General features: G+C 36.0%; 1 protein-coding gene across 1 annotated transcript in view; it reads right to left on the bottom strand.

Moving 5' to 3' along the window:
- The window catches only part of GABRG1 (gamma-aminobutyric acid type A receptor subunit gamma1), a 58,893-nt gene that overhangs the window by 18,991 nt on the left and 17,352 nt on the right, over window positions 1–22,550 (bottom strand). The window contains exons 2-5 of the mRNA XM_063157346.1: window positions 22,172–22,320; window positions 14,617–14,684; window positions 2,962–3,182; window positions 152–234 (exon numbers count right to left, since the gene is read on the bottom strand). Of these exons, the coding sequence (XP_063013416.1) occupies window positions 152–234; window positions 2,962–3,182; window positions 14,617–14,684; window positions 22,172–22,320 (521 nt within the window). The remainder of the gene's footprint in view (window positions 1–151; window positions 235–2,961; window positions 3,183–14,616; window positions 14,685–22,171; window positions 22,321–22,550) is intronic.

Here is a 22,550-nt window from a genome sequence, read left to right as displayed (position 1 = left end):
TAAATAATACAATAAATCCAGTCAAAACATGAATGGTCGGTTCTTTATTTTGCCTCAAGGCTTTAAAAAGGAAACATTTGCTCTCCTGATGACAAAATTTAAGTAAATATAAAGCTGAATGTAAAGAGGATGAAAGTATTTTACCACGTACAGCTTGAAAACTCCAGAGGACAAGAATGTTCATCCATAGGAAAATTATGAAGCTGAAGATAACATTCAGCATTAATTGTCAACCTAATTAGAAAAGGAAGGGGAAGAAGAAAATAGGTTATATTCAAGAATTCAGATACTTTATACTGCATAGTAAATAACATACACTGAAATAAATTATGCCAATTAATGGATATTATGAATAGCCTCCTGTGTATCAGAAAAACAACATCCAGTATTAGTACCAAAGAACAAAACAGGAATTATTATTGCATGCAACTTGAGAATCTGTGTTGTTTCAAGTGGTATTTCAAGCCATTTCCAAAATTTCAATTGATTTTGAGGCACCTCTCAGCTCTACAAAAAATAGGGGATAAAAATTAGGGTCTGAAGACAGGGGAAAGAGAGAAGATTATGATAGCACAAAAAGGAAGTTTTTGTAGAACACATTTATGAAGTCACACTGCATTTGCCATCATTGTATCTGGTGGCTTTGCATAAGAGAAACATTGTGGGACACATTGGACTTGCTCTATACTCATGGAAACAGCTCTGGCGAAAAAAGCATTTGGATAGGAAAAGCAAACTATGTTTCTACCTATTTAATGTCTAAGGCATTCAAATAATTTACAACTTATAAATATTTTAGAATTGATTAGGACTCATAACTGTCTGGACTAAATCCCTTTCTGCTTTTGAAAATGCTATCACGAATTTCCACATGACTTCCAAGGAATAAGTGCAAAACCCAGTCCTGCTACCTTTCACTAGTAAGCCAAAGCAAGGGGCTAGACTTCAAACTGACTTCTTTGCATTTAAAATACCTCCTCCTTTGTTGGCAACACTGTATAGAAAGGCAGAATGTCTTCTAAAATCAACTTTAAAAATTGCCATAACGCTCACATACTTTAATGTGTGCAATGCTTACATATTAGACAAGAGATAGGAAAAGGCTCTGAGACATGCTGCCAGATAGTTTTACAAGTCTCTGAACAAAGTATTTATTCTACACAAACTGCCACTATGACCTGACCAAATGTTTACAAGGAACCTGTGAGAGAGAGGAAGAAAGACCCTTCCCCACACTTTCAAGCAGAATACTTGCATCACTATGGAGATGCTTTTCACATTTGTCAGCTATGATCTATGCATTTATTGCCTTTACTTTCCACTTTCAATTTTTGCATAGTTAAACACTCAAAGAAAAAGAAAACAAGCTGACCCTTGTGTACAAAGCACCACAACTAGATCTGGAATCACAGACGGTGCAATGGACAGACCATGGGACACCCTCAGAGGAGATTCAGTAAGGCTGGTTCATATTTTCACCACATCTGCCCCCTTAATTACCAACAAGGAAAGAGTGGTGATACAGGACAGCCCATGGACCTGGAGAACTGTCAGATCCTATTATTGTTCCTTCAACAAGCCAGATATGAACCTCTCAAATGCTGTTTTACCTTAGGTCAAATTCAGGCCATATCTTCACCCATACAGATGTTTGTGTGTTGCAGTGCAGGGTAAGAGCGTGTTCTGCTGTTCTGTTACCAGCTCATTGCACTTTATTTCTCATGCTCTGACACAATAATTCTAACCTATTGCTCTTTGAGGGCTCACATGATTTTTTTTACTTTCAATCTCTTTAGAAGAATTTTTTTCATTGAAAATGAATGGACAATGGAAGGGTAAAGTCCAAGTATGACTCTACAATTGCTAATTAGAAAAAGAAAAAAAAAAAAGCATGTCAACATAAGAGGCACTCTAGAGACTTTTATAAACACCAACTGGCATAATAAACCATTTAAAAAGTGCTCTTCAGGGATGTCTGTATGCTCCCAAATAAGCACAATAAGAAAAAATTAAGTGAAGAGAATCCTTGTAATGCATTCTAATTCTTACATTTGATACATGAGAAATTTATACATTGTTCATACAACATATACTGCATATGAACAGAGCATAAATGATTGAGAAGAAAGTAATTTAAAGTGCCACTTTCTGTTTTAAATAGATAACTAAATAAACAAACTCTTAAGAGCAAAATCATATTTATGGCATCCTCTGCATAGACTACTTCTTGATCAGCCCTTGACTTATTATAGGATTTGTTCAGCATATTTAGAAAATATGACAGAGATGACCCTAAAATACTTTCTGTAGACTACAGCCTTTCACGAACTGTTTGAAAAGTGACTCAAAAAGCAGTACAGATAGCCTTAAGGTTAAAAGAAGCACAATTATCTCCCATTTGCCAAGTAGAATTATCACCAACATGTTTGTTTATGCCTATTCTGGATGAATAGATCTGCTGATTTTAATTGCTTACAAGGGTACATATGTTAAGTAGTACATACAGGGCTGGGGCCTTAGCTTTAATCAAACTTTCAATCAAACATTATTTGAAGCATTTGATATTTTACTTACAGAATATCATTTGGTGGAAATTAGATTTTAAAGTATTTCAACCAAAAATAATTTATCTGCAATATATTAGTGACAGACCGCCTAGATGCTATATACTATATAGCATCCTTTTTTAAATCTTGCCTGTACCTAAATGAGATCAAAATTTGCTATTACCTTCACTTGTCCTTAGTCAATTATCTCCGCATTATATTTCAATACTATTAATTTAATTTTTTCATGATCAAATGATCTTTTTTTTTTCTTGTTTAATCAATTCCTTGCAAATTCCTATTGTCCATAACAAAAGAGACGGCAGGAATTTGATTCATATTCATTATTTTCATATTCCTGATCATAAAAGGAATATGTTTTGATTATTTTTCTACCCAAATAATAAAAACCCACCTTAGAGTGTACAATACTCTTCCATCGCTCCAGATTCGAAGCAAACGGTTTGGAGTTGTAATCCAGTGAGCATCAGATTTCCTTGAGTTCCGGAAGAAAGTGTCTGGAATCCAGATTTTTCCAACCATATTGCTATTAAGCATAAGCACCTTCATTGAGCTGTTAAATTTTAGACGACTGTCATACCAAGTCTGGGCAAAAATTATATCTATAGTGTATTCCTAAAAACAGAGAAACAACCATATCTATGTTTACGTTTCCCAACGTCTGCAAGCCAACTGTTTTCTGACCCATATACAAATCCGAAGCCACTTGCTCTATTCTCTTTTGTATTAGCATTTGCATAGCAGACAGCAGCCAGTGAACCCAGAATGAGAGACAAAAGATGCACACAGCCTTCTGTCGCTACCTCCTCTCCCCTGACACACACTGATTACTTCAGGAAGAAGGTATGTGATGGGAGTGTAACTTGGAGGTTCCCGCATACTGCAATCACCTCTGGGGGCCCTGGACAGAAATTTAGGGGCAACCTTAGTACTTCAAGGTTAGATTATGTTAAGAGAGATATTCTATACTTTTAAGAACAAAACAAAGCAAGCTTTCTATGTTTTCCTCCAAACTTTGCAACACACAAGTTAACATTTTTCAAGAAATTTCAGATTATGAAGAATTCATTAATATGTGGAAATCAAACATGCCAGTTTGCAGAACTCTGTTACCATCTGCCTTGTACACCTACCAACATACACACAAAAGTATACATAATCATAATCAAGAAGGAAATTTCCCTAAAGAAATTCAACTTTACTTGTTAAAGCCTCAAGGAAGGTCCTTCTGTAATAGAAAATCAAATTCCTCTGTAGACTTACGGCCAGAAAAGAAAGATGAAAAACAAAATAAATAGATAAAAGGTAACCCCATCTTATGAAATAATTCTTGACACAGTAAAACTTGAGAGGGATATCAATACAGATGCATAAAAGAATTTTTCTTTTTGAAGAATCCAGCCAGTTGTTTCTGCACTTCAGCAGCTCTGTGTGTTGTCAGAGCTCCAGACCATACTCTGACCTTAATGGCAACAGTCTCAGTACCCCATAGCAGATGTGATCTTTCCTGCACGGCTGCCCCATGAGGGCTTCAATGAGAACTGGGCAGCTCCCCTGCAGGGAAAGAGCTGCAGGCCAAGCTGAAACACTTGGTGCTGGTTGTTCACCTCTCAGTTATGGGTTGAATGGACAGGAGAAAGCGAGGAAGAGATGGTGTCCGCACTCTTGCTTGAGCCAAAGGGGTTAGCACTTGTTTACTTGGTCAATAAAAATCCATAGTGTAGTCAATCAATTCTGTTTTTAAATGAAAGCTAAAGGCTTTATTGATTGGAGTGGATTTTTTTTGTTCATTTTCCTTTTAAGCAATCACAGTGGCCAACTGTACAAGTTACAGATTCCTCACTAGCTTCAGCAACTGATAACACCCATCTCTTAGGAAAGTTTGAGAAATTTGGCACTTCATCCTTGAGAAGTACCAGGGCAGATATTCCAGGACTATCTTAATCTCTCTTGATTTTCCCACCTCTCCAGATGGAAGAAGTACAAATTCAGGAAACAGATATGCTAGAGGGAGGTTTCCTCTTGCTCTATGATGTATGGCAGATGAATTACCACCTGGTAACTCAGTGTTTTCCAAAGGTTATGAACAAGTAATGCATGAGGCAAACAGTGGAGAGACAGAAAGAACAAAAATACTATAAAAATGTAGTTTTAAGGTGACTTTGTTCTAAAACTTTGCGTATTTCTTGAGAGTCACTGCCAGCAGAGGAAGATTCTGAAGGTCAAAACAAGTCCTTGACTTATTTCTTCTTCTGCAAACAGAATTCCAGGTACCTGTGAAAACCCTGGAACTGTTTAACCTTAAAATTCAACTTTCTGTGCTCATTTGTAGTTACAACTGAAAATGAAACTTGTCTTGCTGTAGTATAAAGGAGAGCCCAAGGCAGTGCACAAGAGAAGTGTTTTAATGGGCTTTAATGGGACAGAATGAACAAAGATTTATGCATTGCCTTTACAATACAAATAGGAGAAATGAAAAAAGAAGTGAGCAGACTCAACAGACATGATGAAATGTATGAAAAGTGAAGACCATCTGAGTTTGAAGGTGCTACTCTTTGCAGCCACTTCACAGTAGCAAGGCCTGGTTTGAAAAAAAAATTATCTAAGTCATTATAGTCAAATCCACCCAAGCAAGAAAACACAGCTTGTTATAGAATACCAGCCATCCTAATAAATTAGACTAAAAGAGGAAGATTATTTTGAACACAAAGAACAAGGGAATGGCCTCAGCAGACTCAGATGCTTGTATTCTTTTGCCTTTCAGTTTTAAATGTGCAGGTTTGTATCCTGCTAACTCCAAACAGCAGCACTCTGCCAGCTACTAAGCAGAAAATTAGTTCTATCTCAGATTAAACCAGCATGTATTAGAGGAGCTGTTTAAAAAACCCTTGGGGAAAACAAAAAACAGAAAAAACCAACCAAACAAAAAAAAAAAAAAAAAAAAAAAAAACCCAAACAAAAAAAAAAACCAAGAATAATTCTTCATGATACATTTATAACTGTTCAAAAACAACCCAGTACACAATAATTTAACGTCAGAAAATTAGTAATGTCTTGTTTCCAAGCATCTTGCTGAATGTCAAAGGAGATCCAAGTGCTAGCCTCTTGTAACACACCTGAAGAGACTTGTCCTCCTTGTAAAAGCTCACACTTCTTTACTCAGACACATCCTTCTCCCTCTCCTGGAATCAGCCAACTACAGGCATAATCCTACCATGCATCCCACCTGAAAGACATGGACTTGCAGCCTCATGGTGGGTGGCAGCAGCAGCTCACCCTGCTCTTCAGCAGGGACCCAGAGACAGTGCTCTGATTTCACCCAAGAACATTTATTCCACGTCTACCATCTGCCTTGCTGACATTACTACCTACTTCTTCAGCGTATCTATTTATCCTATGCCTCCCTAAGACCTCTCTGAGGGTACATAACACATATTGAGGCAGCACATATTCTTCACAAAATGCATCTTACATGTGATCACATTCTTACCCCAAAATATTTACTACTTCCTTTTAAGAAGGGGAAATCGGGGTCCCTAAAAGTTATTAAAAATAAGGCAGAAAAATCACCGTACTGTCTTTTCTTAGAGTACTTTATTTCTGAAACAAGATGAATAAAAGCCCTATTTTTTTTTCAGAGATTGCACAAGCAAGCATAAAAGCAACAAGATTAATGCAATATTCTTTTAGTGCAACAAATCTTTCTAGCCAACTATCTCGCTTTCTTTGTTTTCTTACAAAATTTAAAATTAACACTCCTATCACTTCTACTAGTCTTTGATGAAACTCAACATTTGATGCCACTGTGCAACTATAAAAATTGGTTTAGTATCCTCTCTTTCAAATTAAACTAATGGCAAAATAGGCATGCAGAATAAAGTGGAATCCATCTATGGCTGTGTTAGTCACAGCTTATTCATATTTAACCTCACAGGGTCCAAGAACAATGGCACATATTGGCTCCTATTTGGCATTTGATTAAATCTCTGAGTACTTTTTATTCACAGCTGGCATGAAGTGCCCACCTGCCTAATTATTTGCAGATAACTTCAATCCTCCTCCATCTCTTTCCTCTCTAAAAGATCTTAGCAAACTCCAAAGGCTGGGAACAGTGTGACTAATCAGAGATTACCATTAAAGGGCCAGGCAGGGCACAAACTGTGGCTGCTGACAAACAGATTCATGGCCTGAGTGATAGTCATTTAATATAAAAAAACAAGTACTTCAAACAAAGCAGGAACAGCTACTGAAGGGGAATAAATAAAATCCTCAATATGTTACATTGTCATGAATTAAAGTCAGACTTCGAAAAAGGTCAGTGGATTGCTTTTTTATTTACTGGAAAGCTGTGAAAGAAAGAGAGGCAGATATCATCTAATACAATTGTTTCTCTTTATAAACTGCAGCACACAAATTCTAATATAATATCAATAAGGAAAGGAAAAAACGCAGCAAAAAGAAAAAAAGAATTCTTGTATATTTTTCCTGACAGTCCAACAACTGATTTGATATTCCAGAATAAAAAAAGAATGGAGAAGGCAAGTAACAAGTAGCTAAATTGTTGGCTGGATTATGTTAAATGCAACACATTTTGTCTGAGAACAGAAGAAAGTTGCCTAGTTCTGTTTTCAGAAACAGAAAATCAAGGAAGAGTTCCAAAACCAAACTCAGAACTAAAAAAATTTTTTGCAAACCACAGACTTACAATACAGCTAACTGCCAGCGAATTTAATAGAAAAATAAAAAAAACATATTCCTATCATTTCATCTTTGCTCAGAAACCCACCCCAGCTTTTCTACCAGATCCAAAATTTTGTGTGAAGGGCACCTCACTGTTCCTGTAATGGCACATTTTGAAATCTGCTTCATATGGAGCATCTCAAAGCAGTTGAACTAACAACTTGATATGACTTTAGTCAGGTGTTGTATCATTCTATTCAGCATTCTAATTTCTTAAACTGGAATTCAATGTCAGTGAGGAAGGGAATTTTTCAGAAAAAAAAAAAAAAGAAAGGGAAACTAAAGAAAGCATTCTACCAGCCTAAATGTTTTCATAATAAGAGATGTGATTTAATACTAAATATCAATTTAATACTCTGATGAAAAGATTTTAAAAACAAAAAACGTCATAAACAAAACCAGTAACCACATGCTTTCCTAAGAGGCAAGCACAAAATAAAGCATCAAGCATTAGTCAATTTATCTTCATCTGCCCAGGGTGGTGCCAATAAACACTCGTAACCTTTACCTTTTCCCTCACCCAAATTTCTTTGAACATCAATAAGGGGCTATAAAGTAATTTATTAAAATACTTAACCTATCCTTGATGTATAACCTTTCTTAACAAAATGTTGAAAATGTGGCTACTCTGCATGGTCGGTTACTTTAAAAGCCCTTTAAAGAGTTTTTGTTTAGCTGCTTCAGGGCCAACAATGGTTTCAGAACTTAGTCCCCATGGCTGAGACCAAAGAAAAAGTAAAATTTTTTTGGTTTATTACACCATTTTTGTTTGGTCTCTAAAGCAATCTGAACTTACTGACCTTAGGGTGAAACCTAACAGATCCAACAAACCACAGTGGTTCTGACACATACCTGTAATATTACATTAATGATGCTGCAGCCATGCAATGAACAGAATTCATGCAGTGAACAAAGTGCATTGTGTCTGCTTCCAGAGTTTTAATCAGTCAGATTGCTGTAACTGTACAGATAATCACACTGGAGGATGCTATGAGAACATATGCACAGGGTAATTGGAAATATGGCAAATCATATCTACAGAAGGTGAGGGAGTACAGCAAGACCTACATAGTCACAATTCAGGAAAAAATCTCACTCTTCACATCATAATTTGGCATCTGTGCTAATCTAGTCCTCATTTTGAACATGCAAATTGACAGATGCAAACAACAAAGGCAAGACTTATTTCAATGTTTAGTAGACTATGAACTATCATTAAAATCTTGCCAATAGTGAAAGGATTAGCTAGAAAAGAAACTTAAGCACTACAGCAAAATCTACGCTTTTTATTTCATCAGATTTGGTCATTTGAAGAAAGCATAAGGAGAGGAAGTAGACAAGTTATATACATAATCTATATACGTTCTCATGGTAAAAATTATATTAAAAAAATTGATTTACTTTTCAACAGAATATTGAATATTTCAGCCAGTAGCTCTCATGAACAAACATTAAACTCTAGAAAAAACTAGAGAACTCAGAACAAAACAAAACTAAAAACGACAACAACTACCAAAAAACACCCAAAAACTGAAACAAAAAACCAAACTGAAACAAAAAAAAAAAAACACAACTAAACAAAAAAAAAAAAAAACCCAAAAAAATAGAAACCAACCACCAAACATGTAAATACATATATATATATAAAACCACATGAATAAATGGATTAAGGATTTGGCTTAGAGATTGTCAATAGTGATTTATCTGCTCCATTGACTGTACCTTCTAAAGTAAGCAGCTACATTTACCTTGCTGTAATTAGAGACACTCTAGCCCAAACTGGACTCACAGGCAACTTTAAAAGCAAAGCCTTACATTACTCAGGCATACATGGTTTTGTCATTTCTCTTTATAAGCAAAGGGAATACTTCACCATTCAGTATGGTGTAACTGTTTTCAAAGCAAGGCTAACTGCACACTTACTGTTTGGTCTTTAACGTACATGGTTTTCCTGCCATGGTTAAAAACCCCAACACTGATGTCAAACAGACTTATCTGTGGCTTGGTTTCTACTCTGCAACTCCTGTAAAATACATGATCCCACATGAAATACAGTATATCTATTTGGTTTTCTGTTTGATGGGGCAGGAATCACCTTCAAACACCAATCATCTGCTACACTATACAAGATAAATAATATATAAGAGCATGTATAGGCATGAAGAACTTCATAAAAGGAGCGTCTACTTCCTTACTGGTCTTAAGAACATAACCTGTTGTGGGGATAAAACTCTACACTTGAGACACCACTGTTATTCAAAAAGGCAACATCTCAATCAGCATTTTCTGTATGCTTGTGAATGGCACACTTCAATATAGCCCAAGAAAAAGTGTTTTAAATGTGCATTCTCCATGGTGGTCTAAATAAGCACCCAGATGTGAAAGACTCCGTGAAATTTAAAATCGGGCAAAACCAGAATAAAATAGAAGCGAAGGTCAACAGGCAGTGAAGCTGCACTCACTTATCAGCAAAAGCATATTCCATTCCTAAAAACTTGGTCAGTGCAGTCAGCCCTGCTGCCAAGGGAGCAAGGAACGCTCTCTCCAGGGGTAGGGTTACTTTCTTTGGTAAACAGTTTGGAGGTGCTGCTGCAGGACAAGGCTTCCAGAGCATTCCCCTGTCAGCAAAGTGAACTTTCTGTAGCACACACCATGAGGAGAGAAACCCAGCTGTATCTGCCTGGCTTTAGAGAGAAGGAGGTTCTGTAGCGTCAGCCCCCTTGCAGGGGCCAGTGAATTACAGCAGCTCTCGCTGGTGCATGGCCCGGAGGCAGCCGCGGAAACCCCTGTGATAAGAGCCCCTGCTGAGGTCAGCCCCTATCACAACAAGATGTTGTACAACCCCTATCACAACTACTGCAACAATCAAAGCACACCCTCTGCCTCTTCTCCAAAACCCAGCTCAAATCCAGGCCAGCAGAATTATTCACACAACTGGAATGCAGCACAACGTATGTCCATACAGACAGACAGATAAGGAATTAAAGAACAGGTGTGTAATGCTCCTCAAAATATTTATTTTACAGCTGACACAGAGATAAGAGGTACAGACAAAAAATTAAATGGATCTTGTCTTAGCCGCAGACACAAAGGACACAACACAGCTGAAGAAGACAGAAAGTATTTGGAGAGGATATTAGGGCACAGCAAGTAAAGATAAACTATACATCAGAACAGAGACATAGTCTGTGCAGCTTTAGGGTGAAAAGAAAGAGTAAAGTGCTGTTTGGGTTATCTTTAACACTAGTAAATACCCTTACCTTCTCAGTGAAGTGCTATGTAATACTTACACTAACATTACTCTTGGTTTAGATCATCTCAGATCATAACTGAACTATGCAGGCACTCAATATTGCTTATACAGGACACATAACCTCTGCAAGCAGCTGATGGCCTGAATTTAACATAAAAGGCAAGATTTGGAAAGCCAATGGGGGCATAATTACAGACAGCAACTTTAGCACAACATGAGCTTAATTCTTTGTGATATTTTGTAACCTTCACAGAGGGGGAAAAATGGGAAATGAGCAAAAGGAAAAGTAAGTTTAAACAGAAACAAAATGAGAAACAATGAAGTTGCTTTGCAGACATTTATAGGAAGTTTCTTTCAAGCATAAAGGGCAGCTTGGGAGAAACTGATGTAAAAAGTTGAAAGTATGGGAGCAGAAACTAGCAAGATCTGAGGCAGGAAATGGCCTCTTGAGGAAAAAAAAAACAACTAAAAATCGCTGAGGACAGGTTTTGAAGTACCTTGAAAGTGAAAGGGAACAGTTTATGTGTGAAATCCAATGAAAGAGAAGAAGAACCTGAACAAGAGATCAGTCAGTAGGAAAAGTGGAAAATTCTACCTGTAGGACATCTCTAGATGCAATGAGTGGAGCTAAGCTGCAACTGGAAAGGTTACAGAAATATGTAGTGTAACAATGAGGATTTGGACAAGAGTTTTTATGTAATGGGTTAAAAAATAAAGAAATATAAAATCCCTTTGTATTCAGAATTTGCAAGACAAAATTGAGACTACTCCTGGTTCTAAGACCCATCACATAATAGAAAATTTTTAGATTCCAGTCCTCAATGCCATAAATTAATGATTATTCACAGCAACTGAGAGTGAATAAGAGGTGAAAATTTGTAAGCTTTAAAGCTGTAATTCAGTCATATTGAGCTAACAAAACAACTGTGAACACATATGAGTGACACAGGACAGAATTTAGATTCCTTAGAACAAAAGGAGACAGAGAATAACAGGCTATTGACAAAGAAAGGTGTCTAAATTTGTGCATGAAACTTCCAAGAAGAAACAGCACAGGAGAAGAAAAGGTGACCGTGGAAGACATACTGTGCAGAAGCAACAAAGGAACAGCTGTAGGAAATACATTCACATCAATACTTAAACAGATCAAGTGGTACAAACACAAGAAACTAAGAGACTTTATCACAACACACTGACAGACTGACCACAGGTAAAAAGGAAGCTTTTTCAGAATTGTTGTCTGGCCCTATGCATGTCCACAGCTCAGCACCCCTGCCATTTCTTTAACAAGTTACAGAATCACAGATTAGCCCCGTGCAACTACAGAGCACTTATGTCTGAAAGCTCAGGCACTTCAGAGGCAGTTTGGTTATTGCTCTGGCTGTGAATGCTATGAATCTGAGAAGAAACAAACAGTATTTCCAAACAGTATGCTGGCACACTCTACTGAAATCAGAGGAGTGAAGTAAAAATAAGCAGGAGTTGTAGTAGTAGTAGTACTACTACTATATTGATTATTATCATTACTGCCACCATGCCAGCTGTGGCTTAAGTGATGCAGTGGTACAATACAAAACCAGTATTTCCTAAAGCATGAACTAATCTAAGATTTCAGAACAAACCACAGCACAAAAAGACTGCAGCCTTACATAGCAATGCTATTACATGGCTCATAGAAGGCCATACTTTGCAGCAAAGAGCATAAATTTTCCTAGTGACTTGTGTGGAACTTTCAGTACCTCTCCTGGCTTCACACTTATTAAGGGACAATGGGTAAACTGCAGGTGAAAACAGGAAAAACACTGAATGCTGTTTAAAGTGAGGACTGAAAAGAAGTCTGTTGTCTGCTTTGGTTTCAGAAGGCTACAGCAACGCTTGTGAGTACAGTACAGTACCGTACCTGTATTTTCTGTACAGTAACTGTTCAGCACATTAATTGTACAGTAACTGCATTTTCCCTCACCCCTCACCATTTTCTTCAAATTGATCACAGGAATTGGGACCAGCTGCTGAAAAGGAACTGCTATGCTGTCCCAGTATGAGCAGAATACTGCATGTATTTGGTCAATTCTCCCTGAACAAGAAAATCTTAGAGGTATTTTCCAATTGCAGTAATCAAACTGCAAGAACCAGATTAATCAATTAAAGCTAATTTTTTTGGAGAATAAAAAAAGAGAGAACAATCATTAAATAGTACTTGTGAAGTATTACTCAATTTCTAGAGTTGGTAACAGAAGAAATGCTAGTAGAAATATTTGGTTTGACTTTTAAGTATATTCCATAAAAAAATCCCACAATGCTCAAGGCTACTGAAAAAAATATTTACTCAGCTGCTGTACATGAACAGCATCCATCAATCTCAAACAGTCATCTGAGTAAGCCAATTAACCATGATCACTTGCAGTGCTGACAGGCACCACAATGATTGGAATCTATCATCTTCCCTACTGAACTAAAAATGTACACTGGGAAAAATAATATAATTCTAACTTCTCTCAAAGAAGATACAGTACAATAAAAATCAGGTAATATTCAAAGACCCGTTGCTACTTTTGTCCTGTCTTATGAACAAATTGATCACAGAATTCCTGCCATTTGAAAGAGAATCAAACCAAATTGCATAAAGTATATATACTTGACTTTCTAAAAATTTCCATTGCTTGCACACTGAATCCACATAACCTTTAGAAAACCTCACAAATTCTCATGTATGGGCCAAAGTGCATCCTTCATGATCTTCCTTTCATTCAGGAAGCTGCCAATTTTCCCAGGAAGATGGTGTGGGAGATGGTGTCAAATATTTTACTGAAGTCTAGATAGAACACAGCCTTTCCCTCATTTACTAAACTGGTCACTTTGTCATAGAAGGAGATTTGGTCGGTCAGCCTGGACCTTACTTTCACAAGTCCATGTTGGCTGGGCTTGATGCCCTGGTAGGCCTGAATGTGCCATGTAACAGCACTTAGCTGCATTTTACATGGCTGTTGCACAATACATAGCACAGACTAGCTCTAAAAGACAGATTCAAAAATCTTTAGACTTAGTATTATAAGCCTAAATACTCTAGTGATCCAGAAACTTGTTTAAAGTATCAAAGTACCACTGGATTTTCTTGCTTGGCTTCCCATCACTGAAAGTTGCTGTTCTCTACCCCCACATGTCTAAACCACAAGATTCTTAATAATAATTGAGAACTACTGCACTCTCAGGAAATGCTCAGAAGCCCTCTGCACTGGCATGCTCTAGCCTCTGAAAAAAACTTTTCTCTGTCATGCAAATTCAATACTGTCAGCAATTCGGTAGGGAGGAAGTAAAGGAGGTAAACTCAAAATCACCCAAAGACAAGGCCCCTTCTTAGTCCTGGGCGGAAGTCATGCCAAAAGGCCTTTCTAAAGCCTCCCCCATTTCATACAACACACAACCTAAGAGAACTAAGACAATCCTACATCCCCAACTTCCTCCTAAGTGCTGTTACTTCAGTGTTGGTACTGAACAGATGGGTCAGATCTCAAAGGTGTACCACAAACTAGGTGAGAACTTCTAGGAAACCACTCATGTATACATACACACACTGAAAAGAATACAGAAGACTAAATGGAAAAAGAAGGACAAAAGAGTTAATTCAAATTTTGATTTCTATGAATTTGAAGAAAAACCAAACAAACAAAAAAATCACTTCACTGAAAATATTTTTGTTCAAATACTGTGTCGATTGTTATTTTTCTTAGACTCTGAAGAGTAGCTCCAGGAAATCAAACCAGGCCAGAGACAAACCAGATATGCACAAATATTGTGGAAATGTTCAACACAAACTAAAATAAGGACCTGATACAATGGACTCTGTGTGACCTCACATTTCTAAAAGAAAAACTATTTTTAAAACTACAACAATTTCAGTGCAACTTAATGTATCTCTGCAATAACTACAATCATATCCAACAGCATAAGAACACATAGTAAGAAATAAAGAAAAATTTGAATGAGATTAGAATTATTTCATAATATTAACCCATAGCAACATGCAGATGATATTTTGTGTCAATAATCAGAACTTACCATATTAATTGGGTCAACTGGACCGATGCTGTTAACATAGACATCTGTTTCAATCACCGTAGTTCTCACTAAACAAAATAGTAACCATAATAATTACATATTTCATTAATTCTGTGCATTGTTAGCGCAATTTAATTTATTTAACTAAAAACAGCGCATCTGGTATTTTTTTATTAGATTCAGAACAATTTAATTTCTGGTTTGTTCATTTTGTGAAGGATCATATATGACTTGGCTGTCTTATTTCATATGACTTTTTAGAAATATCAGCTTGAACATTTTAGTTCATAATGCAATCTCCACCTGTGCTTTTTGATCAATATAAGATAGATAAAAAAGGCAAAGAAAAGAAAAAAAATGAAACAAAAAACCCCAAAACTCTCTTCCAACATAAAAATGCAGTCCTAAAAAGAAAACAAGTTTGGAACATTCTTTTCATAAAAGAAACCATGAGGTCTGGGACAAATGTGTTTATCAGCTGCAAGGAATCAATATCAAGAGCCTTCTATCAGTTTCTGAGAATATGTAACAGATAAAAAATAACTTTTCACCACAGGCTTCTTCAAGTCATAAACCTAGGGATTACTAATGCTCTTTCATTAGCTTGATTATTACACTGGTTAAAAGACCAAATTGAAAGCTCATCAATTAAAGTTATTTAAAAGGTAAACATTACCAAAATTATTTTTCTTTAAAAGCAGGGGAAACACACTCACTGTGCAAAAGAAAAACCAAAAACTTTTAAAAATGTATTCCAGTACAGAATATACTCTTTACTCTGTGCATTTTCAGAAGGATGCAAAGTCTAAGAGTGTCCATAAAAGGCACACCTGAAGTACAGGAAGCTCTCATAGCTCATTTTTTTTCCTCCTAACTGGTTTATACAGAAAAAAGGGCACAAATGAAAGAGGAGAGGACGCATTCTAATTTCATCATTTTACCAAGCATCTTCTGGTTTGTGCTGCAGAACCAGAATGTGGACACAAGAGAATTTATGTCCTTGTACCCAATGGAATGAAGAGGGATAATAATAATAGAGCTCTGCTAGTCCTTTTATGGTATGGCACAATAAAGAAGCATCTCTTTCAAGCTGCAGATAAAAAAAATGGGAAGGTACAAACAAAAAGGCATTTTGATTTCATAGGAGAGGGAGCCTCAGTCATCAGATTTAACTTTTTTATACAGCAAAAGCCAAGGGTTTAACAACAAACCAAATCTCTGAAAACTTTAACAGACATACAGAAAGCAAGACTGTAACAGTGACATCCTTGCCAACTACAATGACAGGCAAGATGCATTTCCTAAATATCCCAAGATACTTTTTCCCTGCCAAGCTCACTTGGGAGGAAATTTGCCCTGATTCCAAATCTGGTTAATGGTGTGAACATAAGCCTGACAGAAAGACACACTAGTGAGGCTGCACAAAGGATTTTCTGTATGACCACAGAGCACAGAGTCACTTGATCACCATACCATCCCCAGCATGCTTCAGAGAAAGTTTAAACAGATTCTGGAAACCAATTTATCTCCTAGGAGAAAAAATAAGTACTTCCTGCAATGATACTTATGGTCCCTTCCAACTCAAAATATTCTGTAATTCTGTTATTCTTTGATTCTGAGCTGCAAATGTTTCCAATTTCTGCAGAGCTCATAAAGGAAGGGAGACAACACAAGGACCCATACACACAGACTGAAATATCAGAGTAAGAAGAAAGTTCATAATGTATGTATTTAGTCATATGTATGATGAAATCCTTTAGACATATATCACATTCTGCAAAAGGATATCCTCTTCCTTTAATTTTCAATCCTATTTATTTTTACAACAGCAGCCCCACTGCTAGAGCAGAACACAAGGAGGTGGATCAAAGTGTATCTTGCCTTATTCCTCAAGTAATGTTGAATACTTCATTGAAATACAACTCACAGGATTCCTTCTCCTCCCCCTCCTTTTTTTACCCTCTCAATTCCAGTTATACTGAAGGAGCTAAATACTCTGCAGGTGCAGCCACCCCCTTTCCAACAGTCTTTGTGTCATCTGCCAGCTTTACTATAGAAATGAATTACTAAAATAATTCAAAATATCATTATTCTTGATCAAAAATTTCCCATGAGACCACACTATAGATATCCCAGCCACTGGGATGTTTATTAACAACTAAATGTCAAGCTCTGTCAGTGACACAGTTTTTAATGGAGGCTGTGTCAATTTTAAGAAATTCATACTTGCATCGTGCAGTACTTCACCTGCCACAAGGGCTTTCCTGTAGTGAGCTACTCAGCTAATTTTGCCTTTTCCATACTGCTCTGAGTAAGATTATAAGAAGTATTAAGAGCCAGACAACAGTTTAAAAATCTGCCTCTGTTAAAATTATTTTAATTGACATAAATGATCCAGAGAGAGAAACTCAATTTGAGGATTGGAAGAAGCTTATTTTGTTACCTTAGTTCTTCTTATGGTACAGAGAAATATGCTTCTGATTTAGAAGGATTAACTAATACTTCTTGTGTTCTTGAACTAGATGTGGTAACAGTTCATAAAAATGACAAATGCTGAAGGAAAATACCTTCTTGATACTTTGAGAAGAACAAATTGAGAAGATTTTCTGACCCTGGCTGCTTCCTATTTTACTCTAAAACTTGCTATCAGCCCTGAAAACACAAGTAAGAAGAAGGCTATTTAACACATCCTGCATGAAGTGCAGAGCAGCAGTGTTCTAAACAAGGGGAGAGAGGGAGAAAGGGCTTGAACACTTTAAATATTTAAACTGAAAGACAGTATGATGCAGGCTAGAGTAAAGCAAGAAGGTGAGAGTGCATATTCCAGAGGAAGGGGGAGACAGAGAAAGAAGAGCACAAAGGAGCAGCCGAACGTAAGGTCAGCTTCTAATGCAGCTGCAGCACACAGGGAACCTGTTTGGCAAGCCCAGTCTAGAGAGATATACTCACTTTCTGACTTCCTGTTTTGACTTTTTTTTTCACTAGACTAAACTTCTTCTGGGTTTAAAAAGTTTTGGAAAATGTTTATTCCTCATAAGAAAAATCATAGCAATAAAAATCTATCTCAATAATTGACAAATTATTTTAGTAATTGACCCTGATATTTAAAGTTCCTGGTTTTTAGCCTATACTTTTGCAGGCTCAATTTTCAGCTTTTAATATTTGATATATCTCTTCTTGCTACACTTAACAGCTCTTCTTATCAGCTATTCTCATCTATTTCCCAACACAAATAATAATCATTATTGTAAAAGTCTAGAACATTGCACTTTTTATTCCTTAATTCTGCTATTTTCACTCCTCCAATCCATTCAATACATTAACCTAGAGCATGGTAGTCCACCTAAATTCACTAACCCCATAGTTTACCACAATTCCCTCATTTTCTAATGAAGGTTTAAGTCACATCACTTTTGTTTTTAATTAATACTTCTTATGCTCTTTAACTAAGACCACTTTTGTAACTTCATCCTGGCTTATTTTCTTTGAGCATGTTTTCTGTAACTCCTCAATACTTGCCTAAAGAAGCATCCCCTATAGTGATAAGGTATTTATTCAGCAAATAAATTCGGTGGGTACCCTATGCAGAAATAACAGAGTCCTTCAATTTGTAATAGCTTTTAATGGAACAATACAATTCTAAGAATCAGCTATCTAAGATTATTACTTAAATGGCTACTTATATTGAAAATTTAGTCTCAAGTGTCTACAGCAGGCTTCCAGGTCAACCTCTGAAGAATTTTTTCAAAGTGATTTTGATGAAGGCAGAGCTCTGTTCTCTAAACTTTTTATACTTCTACTTAAAAGAAATTCATCTTTTGCAGATACTCCTACCGCACCATTTTTATAATTTCCATGATTTTCTATGCAGTGCACACGTCCAATACCTTCAACATTCCCTGAATATGTGCTTCTACATTTTGCTCTTGTATTTTGATTTTCTTCAATTCTTGGAAAATATTCTAAAAATACATCTTTCTCTAACTTTCCTTGGTATTTTCCTGCTTGTTTTGCTGTCTGGAATAAAATTAAAAAACTTTCCAAAGAGTGTTATAATGAGAATGCAAAAGCAAGTCCTTAATGCAAAGCATTCATAGTGGCACAATATGGCAATATGCACATGTGCTGCAGTATTTCTACAATTTTTATAAGGTTGTTTAACTAGTATATCTGAGAAATATTGTCTAATTAGAAGCACAGTTGGCTAGGTAATTTCCCCCAGGTCCTGCCCCATTGGAGCTCCTTGATCTTTTAACCCTCTACATTATTGTATCTACAATGTATGGTGCAAAACTAAGTGTCCTTGCTAGACTAATAAACAGAATTCCAAGAATGTATTACTAAGAGTTTGTTGAAAGATGGGAGAAGTCAGGAAAAGTACTAAAACTTATAACTATGCATTAACAGTCTGCAAAGTTACAAATATATGAAAAATATATAAAAATCTTTAGGCATCATTTTGAGCTTACTACTTTTCTGCCTATTTCATACTTTCATCACTGCTACACTAGGAGCACCTGTTCAACAGAATACTTTCTAATACAGTTATTTTTTGAGACTTAGCACTTCAGTTTGAAAGCCCTGTATTTTCCATGTATTCCTGATGTCTCTTAGAACATGACTATTCATATTAGTGCACTTGAGAGATGTAATTATTTACCCGTGTTCTGCTTATGGGGCAATAACAACGATCCACATTTCTCTAGGTATCCAATTTTTCTACATCCATGAGCAATTATCCTTAAATTCCCTCCCAATTATCCCAAATTCATAAGATTTCCATCAATGATGAGTTGTCTTAAACTGTTAATGAAAACACTCACTAAAGTTGTAGATATGTGATGACTGTTTCCTATTTTTAATTAATATTTCAGGTAGTGCAGTTGTATTTCGCACATATACTCATCACTGCTGGAAAAAATTATCTGTACATTGATAGGATAATATTAATAGATCAGTGCCTGTCGGATGAGAGGGGTAAAAAATGAGCAGCCAGAATTCTTTCCTTAAAAAAAGAAAGATCATGCACCCAGAAAGTAATGTTACAGTGAGAATAATACTGCTTCATTAGTATATCAACACTCCAATGTTGTATCTGTAATTAAACATATTTATACCACAGATAGGAGACTTTATCTGATAACTACTTTTACTTCATACTGAGTAGAAGAATGATAGAACATTTATGCTCCAAACACTTCAAGCCTACTACATAACTTGAATTAAAGGCTAGTAAGATTACTAAACATAGCAAAGGGTAGAAGAAATTACTACAACTCATAGTTATTCGAATGAGACAAGCAGAAAATTACAGAATGGTTTTCCCCTATTAAATTTCAGTATTGCATCCAAAACGCCAATTTTCATTTGGCTCTCCTTTAGCATGTCCCTCAACTAACTGCATGTTTAACAATGAAACTCTTATCTCACTGCGAGATGCTGAAATTCTGTGTCAACACCAGGAAGAAAACTAAATTCTGCCCTGGGATTCAAACCCAAAAATCCAAGTTCAAAACAAAAAAAATGTTGCTATTGTAAATGAGCTTTGTAATTCAATCATAAGAATGTTCAGTGGGATTCTAATGTTTTGAAAGATAATGAAAATTCCAGTTCAATAACCTTGTTGTACAAGAACTGACATACACTCTGAAGAAAGGAATCTGACACCAGATTTTATCCAAATACTTGAAGCAGATTAAGATGAATAAACTATAGTCTGATTTTGTTTTTCTGTCTGTCAAATATCAGCTGCAGTTTCCAAACAACTGGACAGAATGCAGAGCTTTCAACTGAAGTCAGAAATTTCATCTTATGTTGTCCAAAATTTCTTCCTTGTGGCAGAATCATGCTTAACATTTCTTCAAATACCCCCAAATGTTTCCTTTTTTCATTACTCTGGCTGATTATTCATGAACTTTATGTTCTAGTATAGTGGATGGATGCAGGGCCCAGATAGCAATGTCATATAGGTACAGAACTTTTGAGAAGAGGTACATTTATGAGAGAGAAGTTAGAACTAAGTGTCTTCTTTTGGGAACTGATATTTTGAATCCAAGAAGCTGCACATTGAGTTACTCGCAGAAAGACAATTCTTGTCCTATCAAGACTCAGAACATAGCCATGAAAATAAAGTTAAGAATAACATCAAAATTCTTCCATGCCCATCTAAATGCATTTGACATGTCAGAATAAATCCCTCCTCTGTATTTGTTCCATTTACTTGTAAGTTTTATGGGGAGAGAAGAGAAAGAGAATTCTCTTTTCTTTCATCCCCACCTACAAGCTAATCATTAGAAGGAATCCTAGAAGAGACAGTTTATTTCCTCACAATCACTTTTCTGTCTGTTGCATCAAATGGGGAAAAACCAACAGTAAGCTATACATTTGTCACACATTAAGAATTTAAGGAAAAACATGCTGGAGGACTTTTTGTGTTGCCTAAATGTTTTTAGTAATTCAATTAAATGAACATGAAGGAAAAGACTCAAACCAAACTTTATGAGATTCATATGTGATTATATTATGACAGGGAGAGAATTATTGCCTTTCAACACCTCTAAGATAACAGTCACCAATAAAACAGAACTAATAAGTTTGGGAAAGAAAACAATTTGTCAGAAGCTTTCAAAGGAAGATGCATAATTTGAGATTGTGTCTTTTTCTTCCCCTACATAAATGAAACAGGTCTAGATTGTTGTTTAAAGTATAAACAGCTTACAGACTTACATGGCATTCCTTTGATAAGGAGTGCCAGGTACATCACAAATACTTATGTCTTCCACCTCTTCCTTCACATTTCAGGAAACAAACTCAGAGAAAATATATTGCTTTTTTATTTGATCCTGCATGCAAGGAGCTGGCAAGGTTTCATGTACTACATGTTTTCAAAACATGATTCTTCCAAATATTTTTGCTTAATAGTTATATGCAAATTGATGCTTTGACTATTGAAAGACAAAATTGCCTTCATATAGCTGCAAAGTTTGATCTATAGTAATGCAGTTTTCCTTCCTATATTCCACTTAAAAATGGGTGCTAAGTTATATTTTTAGACTCCTGGGTTTTTTTTTCAAAATCTTAGCTAAGGGAAGAAGACAATTGAGTTGAGCTATATTTGCTCAAAATAGACACAACGAATTTCAAAGAGTAAGAGTAAAATTTCTAGGGATAATGCTTTAATGAAGTCCTAAAGACTTAAGATCAATTCTTGAAATGGCATGGCTGGTTTATATCTGCAGTTCTTTCTGACAGAAGATCTTTGTTAAACAAAGAAAATTATAATTGCCTTTCAGTGATTAATTACAGATTGCTCACTGTCCCCCAAAACCAGTACCTTCCATAAGAAAAAAATATTATAAATAGAAGATGAGGTCTTATCTTGCATAGAACAATTTTTTACTAGTTCCAGAAAAATGACTGCATTTTATTACTCTATATTTAGCTTGCTATATTGAGTTTTAAATATTGCAACAAGCATAGTTTTGCCATCTTTGACAAAATGCACACCATCTCTAGTTCACATTTTCTAGTAAACTGAATCATTTTATGAGCTTACCCCCAATATCTGGTCGAAGCTTATTGTCATATCCTTGAAGTAAGGAGTCCAGGATGTGAGTTACATCACCACCATGAATCTTTGGTGCAAGGACCCATGTTTTATTCACCATTAGATCTTCATCATCCTCATCATCTGCTTTATCAGCCCTATGTTGTGTGATTAAAAAAAAAAAAAAGGAAATCAAAATTGGGAAAAACACAAGTCACGGTGAAACTGAATACACAAGAGTTGGAGAAGAAAGAGATAAAAATATTGAACACCATTTAGAATAGTTTGTGCAAACATAAATGCATTCTCGTGCCAGAAGAAAGAAGCAGGCCCTTATTTACAATATATATATATATATATATAAAAATATTTACCAACATTTTGTTTT

The sequence above is a fragment of the Melospiza melodia genome, chromosome 5, assembly GCF_035770615.1.
Source record: "Melospiza melodia melodia isolate bMelMel2 chromosome 5, bMelMel2.pri, whole genome shotgun sequence".
Taxonomy (NCBI): domain Eukaryota; kingdom Metazoa; phylum Chordata; class Aves; order Passeriformes; family Passerellidae; genus Melospiza; species Melospiza melodia.
The sequence above is the reverse complement of the archived record's forward strand: the minus strand, read 5'-3'. Positions and strand labels throughout refer to the sequence as shown.